The sequence below is a fragment of the Plasmodium vivax genome, chromosome 4, assembly GCF_000002415.2.
Source record: "Plasmodium vivax chromosome 4, whole genome shotgun sequence".
Lineage (NCBI taxonomy): Eukaryota > Apicomplexa > Aconoidasida > Haemosporida > Plasmodiidae > Plasmodium > Plasmodium vivax.
Window position 1 is genome coordinate 728,795 of NC_009909.1, and position 19,193 is coordinate 747,987.

General features: G+C 46.1%; 6 protein-coding genes and 1 non-coding gene across 7 annotated transcripts, besides 13 other annotated features; 4 read left to right on the top strand and 3 right to left on the bottom strand.

Moving 5' to 3' along the window:
• Window positions 1-111: 111 nt before the first annotated feature.
• Window positions 112-138: a microsatellite.
• Window positions 139-1,241: 1,103 nt separating this feature from the next.
• Window positions 1,242-4,868, top strand: PVX_003620 (hypothetical protein, conserved; the record flags this gene model as incomplete). Its single annotated transcript, XM_001612913.1, has 12 exons — window positions 1,242-1,640; window positions 1,808-1,856; window positions 1,998-2,039; window positions 2,227-2,338; window positions 2,560-2,650; window positions 2,783-2,854; window positions 3,032-3,139; window positions 3,313-3,351; window positions 3,564-3,660; window positions 3,764-4,146; window positions 4,433-4,528; window positions 4,695-4,868. 12 exons carry the CDS (start codon window positions 1,242-1,244, stop codon window positions 4,866-4,868), a joined length of 1,662 nt encoding a protein of 553 aa, XP_001612963.1.
• Window positions 2,783-2,823: a microsatellite.
• Window positions 3,359-3,389: a microsatellite.
• Window positions 3,888-3,910: a microsatellite.
• Window positions 4,869-5,377: 509 nt separating the features above from the next.
• Window positions 5,378-5,410: a microsatellite.
• Window positions 5,411-5,933: 523 nt separating this feature from the next.
• Window positions 5,934-5,954: a microsatellite.
• A 128-nt stretch (window positions 5,955-6,082) lies between these two features.
• Window positions 6,083-6,108: a microsatellite.
• A 250-nt stretch (window positions 6,109-6,358) lies between these two features.
• On the top strand, window positions 6,359-8,238 carry PVX_003615 (hypothetical protein, conserved; the record flags this gene model as incomplete). The annotated part of the gene is made up of 2 exons (XM_001612912.1): window positions 6,359-7,958; window positions 8,201-8,238. The coding sequence occupies exons 1-2, from the start codon at window positions 6,866-6,868 to the stop codon at window positions 8,236-8,238; spliced, it is 1,131 nt and encodes a 376-aa protein (XP_001612962.1). The 5' UTR covers window positions 6,359-6,865.
• Window positions 7,948-8,126: a microsatellite.
• Window positions 8,239-8,878: 640 nt separating the features above from the next.
• Window positions 8,879-10,420, bottom strand: PVX_003610 (hypothetical protein, conserved; the record flags this gene model as incomplete). The annotated part of the gene is made up of 1 exon (XM_001612911.1): window positions 8,879-10,420. The coding sequence occupies one exon, from the start codon at window positions 10,418-10,420 to the stop codon at window positions 8,879-8,881; it is 1,542 nt and encodes a 513-aa protein (XP_001612961.1).
• Window positions 9,083-9,107: a microsatellite.
• A 1,824-nt stretch (window positions 10,421-12,244) lies between the features above and the next one.
• On the bottom strand, window positions 12,245-12,316 carry PVX_003607. Its single transcript has one exon. It is a non-coding gene; the product is annotated as a tRNA-Gln (tRNA).
• Window positions 12,317-12,960: 644 nt separating this feature from the next.
• On the top strand, window positions 12,961-14,522 carry PVX_003605 (hypothetical protein, conserved). The gene is made up of 5 exons (XM_001612910.1): window positions 12,961-13,253; window positions 13,446-13,593; window positions 13,833-13,922; window positions 14,078-14,245; window positions 14,387-14,522. Exons 2-5 carry the CDS (start codon window positions 13,590-13,592, stop codon window positions 14,398-14,400), a joined length of 276 nt encoding a protein of 91 aa, XP_001612960.1. The 5' UTR covers window positions 12,961-13,253; window positions 13,446-13,589; the 3' UTR covers window positions 14,401-14,522.
• Window positions 13,055-13,080: a microsatellite.
• Window positions 13,406-13,432: a microsatellite.
• A 298-nt stretch (window positions 14,523-14,820) lies between the features above and the next one.
• On the bottom strand, window positions 14,821-15,719 carry PVX_003600 (ERCC1 nucleotide excision repair protein, putative; the record flags this gene model as incomplete). The annotated part of the gene is made up of 1 exon (XM_001612909.1): window positions 14,821-15,719. One exon carries the CDS (start codon window positions 15,717-15,719, stop codon window positions 15,030-15,032), a length of 690 nt encoding a protein of 229 aa, XP_001612959.1. The 3' UTR covers window positions 14,821-15,029.
• Window positions 14,884-14,910: a microsatellite.
• Window positions 15,339-15,384: a microsatellite.
• A 677-nt stretch (window positions 15,720-16,396) lies between the features above and the next one.
• Window positions 16,397-18,346, top strand: PVX_003595 (hypothetical protein, conserved). Its single transcript, XM_001612908.1, has one exon. It carries the CDS (start codon window positions 16,815-16,817, stop codon window positions 18,198-18,200), a length of 1,386 nt encoding a protein of 461 aa, XP_001612958.1. The 5' UTR covers window positions 16,397-16,814; the 3' UTR covers window positions 18,201-18,346.
• Window positions 18,347-19,193: the final 847 nt, after the last annotated feature.

Here is a 19,193-nt window from a genome sequence, read left to right on the forward strand (position 1 = left end):
AAACCGCTTAGAGACTACTACGGGATAAGATAGGATGAATGCATTTCTCAAAAAAGGAACGAACGAGAGAAATAAGGAAAATGCAGATGACTGTCCGCCTGTGTAGATAATAACAACGTAGCAGCCCACTTATCCTTTCAGCGTGTACACACGTGCGCATATGTATGCACAACGCGCATTCACCTGGTGACCTGCCCCCACGTAGGGAGCACACGGGCGTGAATATTTATGTCAACATGTGGGTGTACATTGTTCTGCTATATGTATGTGCAAATATATTTCGTTTTTCTCTTCCCCTAGCTATTTGAGGGGACATCCCCTCACCTTTTTCTATTTTGTGCGTTTTTATAACTCTTTTTTTGAAGCCACCAATTGTTAATTATCTGTGGCGTTGTCTTTCATTCCTTTGTGGGGTCGTCCCTCCTTTGCGGGGTTGTCCCTCCTTTGTGGCGTGACCCCCCTGTGGTTTACGCAAATCGTCCGCAGCGTTACGCGGTTGTATGTACGCATGCAAAACCGCCATTGTGCCACCTGCACGCATGAATGAGACGCGCCCGGGGGGTTGCTCGCACGCCAGGATTTACTCGCCAGGGCTTTTACTTACATGTCAGTGCCTTTACTTGCGCACCGAGGCCTTTACTCACGCGCCAAGGCTTTTGTTTACGCGCCCGTGCCCCCTCCTTTTTAACGCGCGCCTCAATTTTGAATTGTCATTTTAAAGTATTTCATGTCACTAGAATATTTTTGTGAAATTATTTTTTTGTCCTACTTCATTTGTGCCCCCGTGGGAATGTTGCTTGGGGTACGTGGAGGCGCCCATTCGTTTGTTCGTTTGTTCGTTTGTTCGTTTGTTCGTTTTTGCGTCGCAGCTTCGTAGCTTCGTAGCGTCGTAGCCTCTGCACCTCTTCGCTTCTTCACCTCTTCGCGCCTGAATTGTTTCCGGATAGACAAACATAACACTCTCAAGGATACTCTTCAGTTTGTGCAACCTCCCCCCCAGTCATCCCAAGACCACGTGGTCGCAGCTGCGAAGATCATCACGCACATCACGCGCATACACATGGGGAGCCCACCCCCAGCGAGGCATCCTTCGAACGAGTGGCGCATCGTATAGCCGCTCCCACACAGGGTAGTCTACCTCTGTCGTGCTACTCCCCTTTTTCTTGTCACCCCGCCTGGGCACGCACGTTTCCCTTTTTTCTTCCCTTTTTTAACCCTTTAACACCTCACTCTTTTCGCAAATGCTGGAATATATGAAAGAACGGAAGAAGTATGGAAATAACATCCCGAGGAGTCTATCGTCGAAGATAAATAAAAGCAAAGTGATTCAGAAGAACATCTGTTGTAATTACAAGACCATACAAGTGATTGATATATATGATAACATGCCGGTTAACAGTTTGGGGATTGAGCGTTCTCCCATTAAGGAAATCGTTTTGGCGAACGATGTCATCGTGGTTTTGTTAATTTCTGGGATTTCTAGGGCCTACGACGTGGTGAATGGGAAGTTCCTGTGCGAAATAAATCCGAGCAACTATTCGGTGGTCCATACGATTGTGCACAACTCCTATAACAACACCTTGATCGTGGCGTACGCGTCTTTCCCGGCCCACCTGCAGTGCAAAGTGATCGATTGCTGCGTAAGGCGGAGAGAAAAGCGGCGAGCATAGCGAGGAGCAAAGCGAGGGGCAAAGCGGCTTGCCCGTAGGATGGCACGTCACCATATTAGATTGATTTGCGGCAAGTTGGGTAGTACACGCCGATTTTTAGCACACGCCAATTGTGGTGTTTTTCCTTTTCCCCACAGGACTTGAAGATAGGAAAAACGGACTCGTCCAAACTTGGCACCCTGTTCGGTAACCCCCGCTTCGCGACCGTGGAGGGAGGCAACATTGGGAGGGAACACATCGCGGGGTGCACTATACATGGGTGCATTATACATGGGTATATTCCCCCGGACTTCCTCCGTTTAAGCATTTTTTTCCCCCTCTTTACAGAAAAGGTCATCCTGAGCCACCCCGCCTTCTTTGAATTCTGCGGTACGAAAATGGGAAGAGGGGATCCCTATGAGTCCCCGTTTTTCCATACCCCTGTGGGGAGTGTATTCACGGATGGATGAGAGAGCAGAAACGATTGCCACGCATTTATATGTGTGCCTTTTCTACCTACGAAAACGCGGGGTTCATCGTTCTTATCGACGCCTTTTTCCTCCCTTCCAACCCGAAGAGACAAACGGACGAATAGGAGCTGCCAACCTAAACACCAACTCGTACACCTTTTGGGACATGCGGACATATGAGCAGGTGTTTGAAATCGAAGAAGAATTTCAGGAGATCAGGTGGGGGAGAGCTCTCTCCATGGGATTCTCTGCATATAGGCAGGCGGGATGAAATAGGAGCAGATGTGTGCATTCCCCAAGGAGAAAAAGAAAGAAAAAAAAAAAAAAAAAAAAAGAAAGAAGAACCTACCAGCACATACGTATAACTCAACTGTTGTATGTGCTTCCCCCTGTTTAGCATAAAAAAGGAAAACCTCCCCCCCGCCCCTTTTTCTTTGCAGAGTTTCGGACGGATTGGTGGCCATGTTTAAGCAACCCATAAATAACACCATTCCTTTGGCCCTCTTTGACATAGAGAATGGAGAGAGACTTGTATGTCACGATTTTATACCCTTTGGGAAGTGCCCACTTCTCTTCATGTGTGTGTGCTCCGTTGTATGCTCTCAAATTTGGGAAAACTAAAGTGTAAATTTTTTTCCTCCTCTTTTTTGCTTTCCACACCAGGTCGAAACGACCATCTCGATTTTGCCAAGGAAAGAAATGCAGTTCCTGGAGCTGCTCATTTCGAAGCTGTTGGTAATGCGCTCGAGGGGGTGGCGTTTTTTCTGGCCACTACAGTCCCATCTGCAGAAGGTTTCTATTGCCGTTATGAGGACTGCCCCCTGTACATGTGCCTATCGCTTCTTCTTAACTTCTCTCCATTTGGACAAACACGGATGGTTTTTTTTTTTTTTTTTTTTTTTCCCTTTTTAGATAAAGCAGGAGGGGTCCTCGCTACGAATTTACGACTTGTTGAAGAAGACGAGGCAGAAGGTTAAAAACACGTACACGTTTCAGCCCACGGCTTTTGTGTTTTACGATGTAAGGGACTGGGATGAGCGCGTGTGAGGGGTGTGGGGGAGAGGTGTTCACGGAGGGAGGCATGCTGAGCGCAGCGCTGCCTGTTTGTTTACCCCTCCCTGTTGCAGTTTTTTTCCCTTTCCCATAAAGCTACTTTATACGAATTTTCCCCCCCCCTTCGCAATTCCCTTCAGCACCCATCTCCCATAAATGGAAAGGTCTACCACAACCAGGTGAAGTTCATACGGATATTTGCACACGTGGAGATACGCCCATGAATGTGAATATGCACACGTCGGGAGAGTAACTTGCGTTTTAGAATGTTCCAGTCGCGAGTTAGAAGATGGTCAAACGGCTTTGTCCTTAATTTGTGGGCAGATAACCTTCGCAGTGTAGCAGTGCGAAATCATTTTTTTTTTTTTTTTTTTTTTTATCCCCCCCCCAGATAAGCAAAAAGTTCTTTACCATATCGTGGGACTTGATCGAATTTTGGGAGTTAGACGCGAGTGTGCTGAAGAAGATGTATGCCATTCATGTCCCAGGTGGGTTTTGTTCTCCACCCCAGGAAGAGGGGAGACGTCATAGTACCCCTCTGTGCACACTACATTTTTTCGTTTACCCCCCCTTCCTTCCCCCTGTTGGCAGGGCTGAGAGACCCGGACCTGTGCAACCACAGCCTGATGGCGGAGATCCTGTGCCTGTACAGCTCGAGCAGGTTACAGAGGATAAGGCTGTGCGAAAGCTTTTTCAATTACGCAGATTGCCCGAACACGAAGAGAGGAGAGGCACGCGACATCGCCACGAGGAACATGCGCATGAGTACGCGGGACAGAAGCGAAATATTTAAGACAAGAATTTTAAAAAATAACATCCAAGACGAACAATTAAAGAATAATATAAGTGAGGAAAGTTTTGATTTTGGTGCCCTTTTATTTTTTTCCTTACGTGATGGGGAATTTCTGAATTATATTTCGGAGAGTGTGTGTGGGAAGTCCGTGGAGGTCCTTGCTTCGAATAGCTCCATGACGGTAAGGCCTTTTGGCGCAGTGGGGAAGTGACCATAGGGGGGTGATGACACTGAAGTGCAGATGAGGGGACGGGTATATCCCCCCACGTGGATTACCAACTGATACGTTTAGCGGCGAACCTTTCGCTTCTTTTTTCCCCTCATCGAAATGGGAGCCCCACCGCGCTCCTCTGTGTGCGCAAAAAATGTACCTCGTACAGTGTACCCTGCAAACTGTATACTGCACACCTGTCCAAGCTCACCTTTTGCATTTCAATTGCGCAATTTTTTTTTTTATTTTCGCGCAGACCATCATATGCGGGGACGACAAGGGCTTCATTCGAATTTTAAGGAACTATCCCAAAAATAGCGAGTCGGCAATAAAGAGCGAAAAAAATGTTAAGGTAGGTGTTTGCCTGGAGGGGAGGGGCGATCTGGTATGCCCACAGGTTTGGCTGCCACATGAGAGCAGGGTCACCCCCTCAGAGTCACTTCTTAAGGAGGGGAAAACACGGAGGCCCTGTTGCTTCTCCACCCCCTTTCTCTACATACCTCTTCACAATTTCGCAGAACTGTCCCGAATGCTTGCGCGCGAGTTTGCTGAGGGTATTTGGACTGCCCGAAGAAGACCCAGAAAAAGTTTCACGCAGAATTAAGAGGAAACAAATTTCCCAACGACAGAAGGAGTCCGCGAAGAAGGCGAGGGTTGAGAAGCGCTCGGATAATTGCAGCAGGCACACGTGAGTGCGCGGGTGATGCGCAGCATACAGATCATGCGAATCATATGGATGATACAGATCAGGCTGGTCGATCCAATCTTCCGCGTGCCCCTACCCCATCCCATTTTTTCATTACTGCCAAGTCGCCTTTTTATAACCATCCCATCGTCCCACTTTTTTTTTTTTTTTTTTTTTTTTTTTTTCTTTCCCCCGTGAGATAGCAAATGGTATAAGCTAATCAGTGTCAAATTAATCTCCACAGAGTTGTTACGTGCGCACATGCTCCTTTGTATGCACGTCCGCTCGTTAGCTCCTCTACCCCACGTTGTTGCTCTTTGTCGCCACACGTTTAGCCACTTTGCATGCGGGAAAAAAAAATAAAAAAAAAATAACAGAATTAAACAAGTGCACATGCAGAGAAACGCAAATGGATGCGCGAATTAGTTTTTTTTTTTTTTTTAATTCGTAAGTTTGCTCAATTGCGTGTCCTCTCTTTATTTACACTTTTACGTGCTCTTTTATGTGCACTCTTAAGTACCCTTTTACGTACCCTTTTATTTACACCCTTATACCTTTCCTTATTTTGCTTGCCAACTGAATGACAGCTCAATTTCAAATTAACCAAGAGGGGGCGCACTTCCTAAGTTACGACTTGGTGGCGGCGCGGATTGTTCATAGGTAGAAGCATACAGCTGGGGGGCATGACGCATATGCTCTTCTTTGTAGTGTATTTTTTTTTTTTTTTTTTTTTACATGGTTGAGATTTTTCAACCCGTTTGGGCGAATGACAACCCTGTGAAGGTTTTTCCATCACGTCTTTTCAAGAGGGGGGCCAGCGACATTGCGGGTGAGCTATCGGCCAAGAGGCCACATCGCATAGGTATGGTATGGTATGGTATGCTATGTGAGTAGGCCCCTCTGCATGTAGGACATTTGCAAATATGCCAGTGGTATAACACGCCTTTAATTTTTACGCCTCCTTTAGGCTTTGCGCCAGCCAGTCCTTCCTGTTTCCCCCGCGCTTACGTGAAAAGAAAACGCCATTTTGTAACGCGGGAGAAATTTCCGACTCCCCCATCAAGGGTGGCGCCAACTTTTGCTCTCCCCAATTGGAGTGAGCTGAAGTCGCCTCGTTTCGACGGGAAGCGCTTCGATCAGCATCACTTCGACGGGAAGCGCTTAAACCGCAACGGAGAATCCAAATTGGATGCCCAACTGGCCAGGTAAAAAAATGGGCCCTCTTTTCCCAGTGGTACAGAATTTCCCTGGTAGATTATTTTTACATGTTTGAAAACGCTCAGTTAATTTTGTTCTCCCCACCGGGAGAGAAAGAAGCAACAGAAAATTGCGCGGTGCATATTATGTAAATAAACGTGCGCACTATTTTATGTAGCATTGCACTGCGGATGGGGGTAATCCCGAGCTCGCGAGTTTTTTTTTTTCGGAAAAAATAAAGAAATAAATGCGCTTTGCTGATGAGCATTTTTATAAAGAAAAAAAAATAAGGAGAAAAATAAGATGAAAAAAAAAAAAAAAAAAAACGGAAGGGTTATATATACAAGTACAGAGTTGCCACTGTAGAGGCGGGCATATAAAGGTACATACAAAAGGTACTCCTTTTGGATGCCACCCCCCAGCGGTAGGCAAAACAGTCAAAGTCAACGAAGCGGTGCTCTGCTCAGAGGGCACTGCTTAAACGAAGAGGTAAAATAAAAATAGCTGTTATAGGGGAATCGCCGAGAAGGAAAAAAAAGCGAATCCTTCGTTTGGACCCCACGCAGAATATGCATATGAGATGGAAATAACTTGTCGGCAGCGAATCTGTACCTAAGTAAAATTGCGCATCATCCCTCGCTGCAAAGGGGGTAGGACGAATCTACCGCGTTTGCGTGAGCCCGTCCGTTCATCCGGCGTAGTAGCGCTGAAAGCAGGGGCGAAGAAGGAGCCGCCTTACAATTCGACGCGTCACACGTTACACGTCACTCGTCACACGTCAAACCTTTTGAGGAGGAGAAAGCCAAAATGAACGACGACACCATCACGTGGGAAATCCTGGGCAAGGGAAAATGCTCATTTAAAAAAAAAACGCAGACGCAGATGTTCTGCACGAACGAATATAACGTCACGGGCCTATGCACCAAGGTGAACTGCCCCCTCAGCAACAGTGTCTACGGAACGGTTATCCTAGATAAGGGAGAAATTTTCTTATACTTAAAGTACCCCGAGAGGGCCCACCTGCCGAGCTCCCTCTGGACCAGACTCCAGTTAAGCCAAAACAAAAAGGAAGCATTCAATGTCATATATAAAGAAATGAAGTACACCCATAATATAAAGCAAATAAAAAAATGCATGAAAAGATATGTACGGATGAAGGAGATTTTAAAGCGAAGTAGAAAATTAATTTTGCAAAAACAAGTAAAGCTGGTTCCCATTAAAAAGAAAACAGAAAGGAGGGATAGGACCCGGGAGAACAAGGCTCTCAAAGCAGCCAACATTTTAAATAACGTCGAAAAGGAATTGCTCAACCGGCTGAATAGCGGGGTGTATGGCAATTTGTATAAATTTTTGACCCCAAAAAAGAAGGTTAAAAATAAGGACTCCGAGTTGGCCAAGCTGTTCGACGAGGTGCAGGAGGTGCAGGGCGTCAAGGGGAGGAAGAAGCAGCGGGTGGTGGAGCAGGCGGTGGAGGAGGAGGAGGAAGAGGAGGAAGAAGATGAGGGGTTAGATGAGGATGAGGAGGAAGGTGATGATGATGAGGATGATGAAGATGACGATGAGGAGGAAGACGATGATGATGAGGAGGATGAGGAGGAAGATGATGACGAGGAGGATGATGAGGAGGAGGATGACGAAGAGGATGATGACGATCACGATGAGGATGAAGATGAGGATGAAGATGACGATCACGATGACGATAACGATGAGGAGGAGGAACATTTGGAGGACGAGCCCCGCAGGAAGGCGAAAAGGAAGCAGAAGCGCGCGAAGGAGTACGTGGACGGCGAGCACATCAGGGCCCTGCGGGAGGAGGGGAAGCTGTTCGATGAAGACGAAGTGGAGGAGTTCGACGGGAGCTTCACGAGGAAGAGGAGCACCAAGGCAGGCGGCAAGAAGGGTAGGCATTCGCGTGAACGATACGCAGATGTGTTGTAGAGACCATGCCGTTCATGCAGCTGCTGCATGTTGCGTGCCCCTATGGAATGTCCCCAGCGGGGGAAGGAATGGCTTCTGAGCATTCGCCCGCTGTTTTTGTGCACTATGAATGGTTCATGAGTGCATGCTTTTCTCATTTTCCCACATTTTTTTTCTTATTTTTCCACATTTTTTTCTTATTTTTCCCCATTTCCCCCCCTGTAGGCAAGAAGAAGATCCGAATAGCGTACGAAAACGATTAGTCCTACTCGCAAAGCGTTGGCAGTTAGGTGGACAAGCGAGTGTGCACGCTGCGTTGCGGCGCCACACGGGGTGAAGCGCGGCGTGCGAAGTTATACGTTATAATGTAGAAGTTGCCCGTAGTGCTTCCCCATAATTCGTCGGCACAAAACAAGGAATGAAAAAACAAAGGGGCATCTTTGCGTGTCAAAAATTTGTATCTTTTTTTGTATAAAAAAAAAAAAAAACTAATCGAACTCGCTTCGCGAGAGCGTCCGTTCGGGGCATACATACATGCGCATGTGTGTTCGTATTCCGCGCAGATAGGCATGCCCCCAAAATTTTTAACTCTCCCCGTGCGTGTATTCGAATTGGATTCGGCGTACGACTGGCTCGTGTGAGTCGAGCGTCGTCGTGTTTTTCCTTCGCCCACGAGCAGAAGTGAAGACGTCTTTAAAGCGCACCCTGCTGTGTGCATGTATGCATGTGTGCATGTGTGTATGTGTGTTTTTTTTTTTTTTTTTTTTTTTTTCCTCCATTTGACTATTTTGTGAACCGTTTGAATAAGCAGTCTTTTCTGTTTAGTCTTCTCCCAGGGAGGGTTGCGCTCGGGTGGAAGCGGCTTCATTTGTGGCTTCATTTGCGTCGCCGCGGACGCCGCTTTCATGCGAGCTCGGACTGATAGCTGGTGCTGAGTTCGTCCTTGTCCTCCGAAATGGGGGAGCTGGGGTTGAACGTGGCGACGTACTTCTGCTCAAGGAGAATCACCTTGGAGGCGAGGCTCTCCAAGGAGCAAACGTGATTGTTATGCAAAGAAGTGTAGTAACTATATTCTGAAAACAGGGAGAAGATCTCCTTCTTATAATTATCATCGTCCTTGTGGAAAGAAGTCAACTGCTTGCAAAAAAGTGTCAAAAAATTGTGCATGTCAAAATTGTACGTATATAAAATGGAGTACAAAATATTTCTAATCAAAAAAAGGGAACCTTTCGAAATGATGCATTTGTGAATGATGCAAACTAGCCTTTTTACATTCGTATTGACAATCAGTTTTATAATTTTGCTTATTTCTGGGAAGTTATTCAGCTTGATGAAGTACAGCAGGGTGAGGATGAGCGAAACGTCGTAGTTGCAACTGCTCAGGATGTTTTCCAGGTAGTCCCTTCTCTCGTTATTGTGGATACCCATTTTGTAGGTAACTTCAGATAAGTGCAAAAAATGAGAAAGGAAGGAAAGTTTTTCTGGCTTGGGGATTCTGACATACAGGCAGTTGGCCAAACAAATGTCATTCAAACGGACCGTGCTGTGAATGAAAAGGAGGTTTTTACTTTTGCCCACTTGGTTCGTCTGGTTCGTCTGATTCGTCTGGTTCGTCTGGTTCATTTGGTTCATTTGGTTCATTTTGCTTATAAACATTTTCCTAAACTGATCATTTAAGGAATCGAAGGACTCCACAATGAATATGTGGAGGGTGCTAAACTTCTGCGTGGCTATCTCCTTCACCAGTTGGTTTAATCCCTTCAAGTCGTTGTCCTTCAGTTGCGGACACATGATGTGCGTAACGAGTTTGTTACTGTGTATTATGAAATCTTTGGCACCTCCGTTGGGGCTTCCCCCATGGTGGCTGTCACTCGAAAAAAGGTCCTCCTCATTATGGAGGTTTACCTTCTGTATAATGTAGTATATAATTATTATAATGTTATAATATCCGTAGAAAAAAAACGTGTTAATCAGTGGAATGCTGTTTTTTTTTTTTTTTTCCATTTGGGATGATCCCTCCGTTTTGGCATCCTCCGCGCGCGTGTCTGCGTTATGCGGGTTTGGGGGGGGGGCTTCCCTCTTCACCACTTTGAAGTAATTCTTGATGCTGTTCGCGTTTTCGCCCTGCGCCGTCAGTTTTGTTGTCATTTTTGTTGTCACTTTGGCCGTCTGCTTCGTCAGTTTTGTGGTCAATTTTGTGGTCTGCTTCGTTGACTGCTTCGTTGTCTGCTTCGCCGCGCCCGTGTCTTTCTCATCGCGCCGCCTCGAATGGGCTCTCTTCTTCTTGGCGCCACTGCCCCTCTTCGGCGCGACCACCTCCTCTTGCTCTTCCCGGTAGTTCTCCCGAATGTACTCGATTATTTTCCGAACCTTTTGATACACGTCTCCGTTGCACCTTTGAAGGATCGCCTCTATTTCGTGGAGCACATTTAGGTAAAGATTCATTTGCGCTTTGTCAGAGGCGGTCCGGTCGGCGTCACGCGGTCTGCTCTCCGCCGAGTTGCGAGGTGGGCACTGGGTCAGGCGCGTCGCGTTTGCCTGCCTTCATTTAGTAGGCGAGCGATACATTGGGAAGGGGGCGGAAACGGAAAGGCGCGGCTAGCCGGGCAAGGGCGCTCCGTTTTTAGCTTTGCGTATAAAAATTTGTCCCCTTCGCGCTTTTAGCATTTTAAAGTCAGCATTTTAAAGTCAGCATTTTAGGGTTAGCATTTTAGAATTAGCATTTTAGAATTAGCATTTTAGGGTTACCATTTTAGGGTTACCATTTTAGAGCTATCATTTTAGAGTTAGCATTTTAGAAGTTCAGCAGCTTGGCACCTTCTCGTTTTACCCCTTTAGTATATTTTTTTGCCTCCCTGCGATTACTATGTGTATTTTTTTTTTTTCACTAGCACGGTACACATTTTTTTTTTTTTTTCTTCGCATGCGAGGGGTAAGGCAGTTCGCGCATTTTCTCGCATTAAGTTTGCCTATCAGGTTAGGTTTGCTTGCCTACCATGTTAGGATGACTTGCCAAGTTAGTTCCCCCCAACGAGTTTGTTCCTCTTAACGAGTTTGTTCCGAGGCTTCCCACACACACACACGCCGCTCGAAACTCAGAGGCGTCCCACACGCTGTGCATTCTACATATGGGAAAATCCACCTTTCGCTTTTTGTTCACAAAATGGATTATCGCATTTGGGGGAAGTCTACCTTAGGGCTGACATGCATTGGTATGGCTTTCCATTTTGTTGGGGCGGTGCACGGATTTGTGTGACGAAGGGAGTGTTTCACCTGTTTCGCCATCAAGCGAAGCTTCCCAAAATTGGGGCGGGGCACCCGAACGGGAGAAGTCACATTTAGGGGGACAAAACTGGCTGCCAGTTGGGAGGCAAAAATGAGACCCGGACAGGATGTTCTCACATTCAAAACAAACGTGGTGAAGGTTTTTTTTTTTAAAACAGCTTAGAATGCAGTCTTAGATTTTTTGTTCCTACAGGTGAAGCGCAAAGGTGGAATAAAAAAAAAAATATATCGCCCTGGTTTTCTCTTTTGTGGTTTTTTTTTGGTACCTTTTTCCTGGCTTTTTCGTATTTTTTTTTTTTTATCCCCCTTGGGGGTTAAAGGAGATTCGAGAAGTCACCCAAAAGGGGAAAAGTAAACATACGTGAAGGGTATAATAGTTATATGTATGCATTTATGACGAACTGTGGGGGTGACAGCGCGTTTTGCATGTTCTTGGAGGAGCCAATTTAGTTAAAAGGATGAGAAGATACTTCTTCTCCCTCCGCCACGATAATTTGATGAACGGAAAAATGAACTTATCTTTCATTCTGGCGGGGCACAATTTCGATAATAAGAGTATTATTCTTATAAAATGAACGGATGACGGGCAGGATAATAATCGATAATAGTAGTAATACTAATAAGAGGTTCTGCTGGGATTCGAACCCAGGTTTGCAGAGTCAGAGTCTGCAGTGCTAACCACTACACCACAGAACCTAGCAAAACATTTACCTCCTCCATATGTATGATGCTTTGCCATTTGTGCTTTAGTGCCCATTCGCTTTGCCCTTTATCACAATAATGAGGAAAAAAAAAATTGGGAAACGACTTCCATGTGGTGATTTGAACGGAGATACATGATATGCCTTTTTTTTTTCTTCGAAATGACCTTTTTCACTTGGGGCGAAAATCCCGGTGCCGACACGTATGCATACATGCATATCGCCTGCGCATGTAGGGGGTTATATCTCCCCGGATGGACCGCATGCACGCAGTTACCGCCTCGCCACCTGCATGCGGGAGCCTTTTTACAGCTAAGCAGGTAGGCAGCAAAAAGGTTGCTTTTTTCCCATTTGGCACTCTCATTTCCAGGAGTGCTTTGAAATCGTGGAAATCGTTAGCAGCGTTGGCGCATTATTTCGAGCAGTTCTCACAAAAGGGACGTTTCGAAAAAGCTTTTAAAGGTTCCAATTTGGCCCTCTGTTTCTTGCCACATTCTACATCACATTTGTGCATCCCCGCTAGGACGCTAGCAAAGCGGTACTGGGAGAAGCGATTTGATGAGCTGCTGCTGAGGGTGGGGTTAGTTCGGCCATTTTTGAGGATCCCACCTGGGAGCTCCCTTTTTTACCCCTTTTTTTTTTTAATCCCCTCGATATGCACATTTCGAACGGGGGAGACAAAAGGAAAAGCTGTTCGCGAGTGTACCTATACATTGTGCACATAGCTGTCGCGAAAAAAAAAAAAAAAAAAAAAAAAAACTTAAAGGGGGGGAAAAACAGTTTTATGCTTAGCATAATTCAACGTGGATGATGACGCTTCTTCGGTGCCACGCGTAAGTGTATAATATACTCCCTCGCATGTGATATGTGTACGCGGGGTTAATTTTCCAGTTCGCGCGGGTACGAAAGTGGAAAAATGGACGTTTTCTTGCGTTTAAAAGTGCGCACCATGTTATTTGTGTATATGCATTGTTTGTATTTTTTTTTTTTTTTTTTCTTGATGCATTTTGACACGTGATCATGAACATATTTTTCTTCAGGCACATTTTGAACCTTTTTAATTTGCAAAGAAATCGTATCGTTATATTTTATTTTTATTTTATTTTATTTTGAAGGAGACATTAATGGACGTTTTGTTTATGTAGAAAGGAATCCCTTTTATGTGGCATGAGTTTCTTCCATCATTCAGCATTTGAATCTTCGACTTTTAACTTTTAAGATCTGCGCAATTAAGTGGCCATTTTAATTTAACTCATTTTTTGGACTCACCTGCAAACAGTTTAGCACACAGAGTATGTAAATTTTGTGGCTCTTCGAATAAGCCCACACGCACTTACGGAAGGATCCGGGCGATGCCGCTGCGTGTTTTGGATTAGCAGAGATTCGCTAGCATGCCCCAAGGGGTTATACGTACGTGTGGGTGAATATATATGCACATATATTGTTTTCCCCCTTTGGGAGTATTTTTTTTTCCCCTTTTGAAGAGTCCCCCCTCGAGGAAATCAATCGAAGAAGCAATCGAGAAAAGCAGCGCGCCCTGCGTGTTAAATCTCCCACAGAGAAGGTTAAGCGGTGAATTAATATTTATCGCCTCCTTTTAATTTATCTCCCTTTTGAAGGTGTGGAAAATGGGTAAGGGGATGCACCTCACAGTGACGCATACGGCCGGGGGCCTGTAGTGCGTAGACCCCCTGCACGGATGTTTCCGCGTGGTCCCGTTTTGCCTGACCTGTGTGTGTGCGTGTTTTATGCTCGTTGGTGAGAAGCCTATGTCACTGCACGTGTGTATATGCACGTATGTTTGTTCCCACGTGCAATCGTCGTCATGGACGCCTCCCCGGGGGATCCCCTCTCCGCTTCCATTTTCACAGACGTAAGAGACAACCCATTCATCAAAAACCGATCCAGCACCAGGATTACGAACGCCCCAGGAGGGAACTCCACCGTATCATTTGGAAACTGTAAGGGGGGGAGAGTGGCCAAGGGGTGGCGCCAATCACGTTACGCGCATGTGAAGATGCGATTGCGTCTGGAGAGATGTACGTATAATTGTGTAAGTTGCTCACACGTTCGCGCCAACCACTGTGAGGAATTCCCCTTTTTAACCCCCCCGCAGACGTAGAACCTGAGAACAAAAATTCCAACAGGAAAAATGCGAATTCGGTCTCAAAGAACAATGAGAACTCGGAGGCGGCGGGCAACCCCGAAATGAACAAGATGCCATCCAAGTCGGACAAAAAGACGAACGTGAAGGTGAACCAGCCCCCCGGAGGAGCGTCAAGCAGTAAGGGAGAGATGCGAGTGCGCTCGCGAGAGGAATGGGCCCAGTTGTTTTGCGTGTTCCATACGTATGTTGCACACACGTGTGCATCACGCACATATCAATGCACACATGTACCTTCCACCGTGCACCCCCCTTTTTCAGTCATATTCGGATGAGGGCCCACCCGAGTCACCTGCGAATTATAAACTCATGCACCCCCTATCCTAAGGGAAAGGACAAATTAAATGGAGCACCTCCAAGTAGACATAAAAAAAAAAAAGTTTATAAAAATAGCTAGATTTTTTTTTTTTTTTTTTTTTTTTTTTGTACATTAATTGGTAACATATATTTACGCACACAGCTAGCCAACCTGCTGCTTCCCCCTCACGTGCGCCAAGTGTATATCTATTTAGGCATTTAAAATGCATAAAAAGGCAGACGCACAGGGATGGGCACATGTACACATATAGGCGTATATATTTATTTATACCTCCGTTTTTAAAGAACGCGAAACGGCCGTTATGAAAAAGTAACTCTTGAAAAATGTATATAGAGGATTTTTGAAAAGTTTTTTTTGCGCACGAGAAAGGAAAGATGGGCGTTAAATTTGCAAAACAGTGGAGTCGGTTAAACGGGCCGTTCTGCGCTATTCTGCGTCGTTCTTCCGGTTCACATGCGTTGGCGACGCACTGGCAGATCTCTTTAGTGTGTGCACGCAGGAGGGTGCCCCTCAGCTGGAACACACCCAACTCACACGTACGTACACACATACTACGTATGTAGGTACATACATACGCGCGCGCCCCTAAAAAAAGGGGTCGTTGAAAGCAGAGATGAGCGCCTGTATTTTCTTATTGCCCAAACCAGAGCAATTGATGAGGTCGTCCTTCTTAGCCGTGACAATATTTTTAAAACTTTTGAACTTGTTGGTGATGGTCGCACAGTCGGAGGAGTTGATGCACCTGATTTTTTTCAAAAGTTCGTGAATCTTCTCCGCATGCGTGGACGTCAGTTTGTTATTCCTTATGTAGGAAATTTTCTTCTCGTAAATTTTAAAGTCTTCAATCACCCGCGCACATTCTTCGGTACTCCAACATAATATTAACGTCATGTTGAAACAAAAAGCTAGCTGGTTTATCTCCCCCAGGGAATTTTCTATATTTTCTATATCCACCAGGCACAGCAGGATGCGGTTACTATACTTATTGGACAGCGTTTCAATTCGCGCCTTTAAATAATTCGACCTCAGTCTGTGGTACTTCATCGAAATGAACAAGCAGGCGTTATTCTTGCCGATTAAAAAATCCGGGATGATGTTACTAAATTTGTATCTTACTCTGTTTATTTTTTTTAAGACTGGGTTTAGCTTCTGTCTGGGGGAGATGACTAGGTACTGCTCTGCGCTGGGGTCGAAGAAGGCGTCTCCCTTCGGCGCTTCGTCCGCGCTGGAGCGGTTCTCCCTTTCTGTGCCCGGCTCGCCATGGTTGCCGTTCATGTTGCGGTGAGGAAGTGGTGCGCAAGTGTAGCGTTCACGTGTTGGGTTTACGTGTTCGGTTCACGTGTTCGGTTCACCGCTTGGTGCGGACGCGGCGGTCTTGCGAGCAGTCGAAGCAGCGGCCCGGGGAGCCCAGAACTTCGCACACGTTTGTCACTTGGAGGATATGAAAGGTGCTCCCTCCTCGATTTATGCGCGTCGAGTGAGCAGGAGGAAAGACAACGTCCTTTCTTGTTTACTCTTTCGTGGATATCTCACCACTTCGCCAACTTTGCCAACCTCGCTTAACCGCAAGTACTTTACACATAGTGATACACTGGGTCCTCCCTGATGGGGCAGCGTTCATTTATTGGCTCCGTTCATCTTGCGAAGCGGTGGGCGCGCTGATGCACTCACGCTTTCGTGAAAACGCGCAAATAATTTCCCACCATTAGGCTGGCAGTTTCGCTCCTTCGGAAGAGCTGCAAAGGTTGGGCGCTTCCACGCTGTGCAGCCTTCGTAAAAAGGGGTCGCCCGTGTGACGCGGGGCTGTTTGAGAAGCAAGCGGGTTCGAAGCGGATTGTCAAAGGGATAAACGAACGAGGCAGGATTCAAACCCGGCACACGCTCGTTCCTGCGAATTAGTCAGCCATTCTGCACTACGCACAAAAAAAGGGCAGCGTGAAGTGCAGCAAAATGTAGCAGTGGGGAAGGAAAAAACTGTAGGAAGCGAAGTCAAAGCGCGAGTAAAAAATGTATGAATTTTTCCCGTGTTAAAAAAAAAAAAAAAAAACACTCCAAATGGGAGGGGAAGAAACGGCTCACGCGAAACAACCCAAATGATGAAATCATTTGCGTAACATTTTTTTCGTTCAAATGGGCACATACGGCAGTTTAATTTTTTCCCCCAACTGATGCCACACGAAGGTGAAGCGTTGCCTATGCCGCGACATATCGTTGTCAGGTTGCACACGCAAGGACATCCGCAATGACGCACGTACGATAGTGAGGTGCACTGCAGTACAGTGAAGAAGTACGTCTATGCCCTAGCAGCGCATGGGGTATCTCTTCCCAGGAATGTGATTAGTAGAAGGAACATAGGGGACATTCACGCGAATGTTGGTGGCCCAAATGAGTGCTCCAGCAGATCACACCCAAAGCAGCGGAGGGAATAACATAACTACGTTCGTACAATGGATCGATAGCATCCTCACCTCGGACATCTTGGTGAACGCGCGTTTTTTGCGCATAGAAGATGAGAAGGGGAAGAAGAGGAAGCGACAGGAAAGTCTCGAGGAGGCAGCAGCGGATAAGGTGAGAAACGCAAAACGGTTTCGATGCGAAAATGGGGAAAATACGAGCAAAACGTTGGAGGGGGATGAGGAAGACAGAGGTAACTATCACAGAGGGGGAAATAACCAAGTTGCCAGCCCCCCCCTTTACCGCAATGTTAAGAGGTCAACACAGCTGTACCCTTTAGAACCTGATGAGAGCAAAATGCTTTTTCAGGCGGATCAAGAAAATGAGCTTATCGACAGGGATAGAATGCTCCCCAGGGGAAAACCCCCAAATGATGATTCGTCCTCATGTGACATATCCGAAATAGAAAGCGACGAAGAATCCGATGGAGGGGTGGCGAAGTCGGGGGGTAGGGACGCACAAGAAAGGAGTTCACTCGCTGTTAAAAAGAATTACCAACAGGGGGGCAGCGAGGATGGCCATATTCATGTGGAGGTGAAGGGAGGCGTTCCTGGCCCATTTGTCTACGATATAACGAGCAGTCTTATGTTTTACTCGTCGGATGAGGATGCCTACGATGGGGAAGACGGCAGTGGGGATGAAGAAAAGAGTGTCGGCGAGGAAACGTCCAGGAGGTCCAACTGTGTGCCCTTTTGCCTAAACTACGATCAGATGGAAAAAAATATAACGACCATGAAGGAGATGGACGATGAATTTTACAAGCTATCACGGCAGGACCACCAGCAAGGGGAGAGTGTGAAGGACCGGGATGACACTCGAACGACTGCTCCTGCGGTCACTGCGAAGGTTGACGGGGAAAACAATCCCCCCCGCGAGGATCATATGCGCAGTGGCGGGAAAACGGGCACCTCCAGCAACGACAACAGTTTGGCGGCCAACCGGGAGGAAGGCAACAACGTTGGGAATAGCGTCAATAGCGTCAGCGGCAATAATGGCAATAGCAGTGCTGCGAACTTGAAGGCGAAGAAGCAGGAGGAATCATCCCAAAAGAACGCGGCCGCGAATTTCTCCTTCTGGAATGTAGCACACGAAACGTACGTAACGAGACCCCTGTACGCACAACACTTGAAAAAGGAGCAAGTCTCATTGTTGGAAGAATCTGAAGAAATGGTCAAAAGCTTTTCCGTTAATAAGTACTCCTTAAAATTTGTGCCAAGACATTTGCTTTATGTGGTGAGTCAAGTAGCATCCCGGACGTTTTTCGACCCCCTATATCGGAAGAAGTTGTTTCGTCATTATTAATTTTTTTTTTCCCGCAAGTGGAACAGAAATTTTGTTATAAAATTTTTTTTTATTTTCCTCCTCTTTTTTTTGTACATGAAATTATTTGGCCGAATGAAAAAGGCCATCAAAAAGGGCATCAATATGAATTTCCCAATTGGGGGTACAAACTTGTCTTTTTTTTGTCGCAGTGATAAACATTTTTGTTATAAAAAAAGAGGTTACCAAGACAGTAGGGTGGGTACAATAAAAAAAGCGCTTTCGCTATCACCCCTGCTGTGTTTCTTCCCCCACTTAAGGATAACTCGAAATGTGGTTCCGCTTCTTTAAGTGGAGAATGCGCCACCGTGATGAGCAGCATGGATGGCGCTTCACTCAAAGTAGGGTTAGTTAATAACCCTTGTAGTTGTTGCGGCTTCCGGGGGAAGGTATTTTTTTTCGCGTTTTACAGGACTGGGCGCATCCCACGTGAAGCTGATTTGTGTTGCCTCCAACAGTTCGAAACGCTCGCAACGCATAAGCACACCTGAATTTATCGCTTGGGAAGACACCTTGCTTGCCCATGCGTGTCTACAATTTTGTTTTCTTTTTTTTTTTGAGTACACCATTGCTAGCACAGTGGAAAGGAGCATATAACTACGAGGAGGATGCCTTACGCGGCAGCAGAATTATGTCCCTACTTTTTTTTCAAATTAAAAGACATTTAGAGGTAAGACAACATGTTCTGCGCGGCTAAACCAAACGAAATTTTTCTGGCAATCCAAGGGGGGTTGATCTGTGCATATGCGCGTTTGTCAGACCCCCGAGGGTAAACACCCTTTTGCTTTTACTGTAATTTCCATTCAAATGGTGTTTCCGGTTGTACGTAATGATTTCATCTGCAGTGGTGTTGCCGCTCAGCGATCGCATGTGTACACATATGATCATGTCCTGCTGTGCCCTCGGCTGTTTTGCGCTGGGGGGGGTTATTTTGTTATATTTTACTATATTTTACTATTTTTTAATATATTTTTT

What these genes read in the sequence shown, in the direction of transcription:
- PVX_003605 (XM_001612910.1), top strand. An exon ending in CACCGTATCATTTGGAAACT is followed by an intron (nt 13,923 to 14,077) that starts GTAAGGGGGGGA and finishes ACCCCCCCGCAG; the next exon opens with ACGTAGAACCTGAGAACAAA.
- PVX_003595 (XM_001612908.1), top strand. Translation starts at nt 16,815, where the DNA reads ATGTTGGTGGCCCAAATGAGTGCTCCAGCAGATCACACCCAAAGCAGC.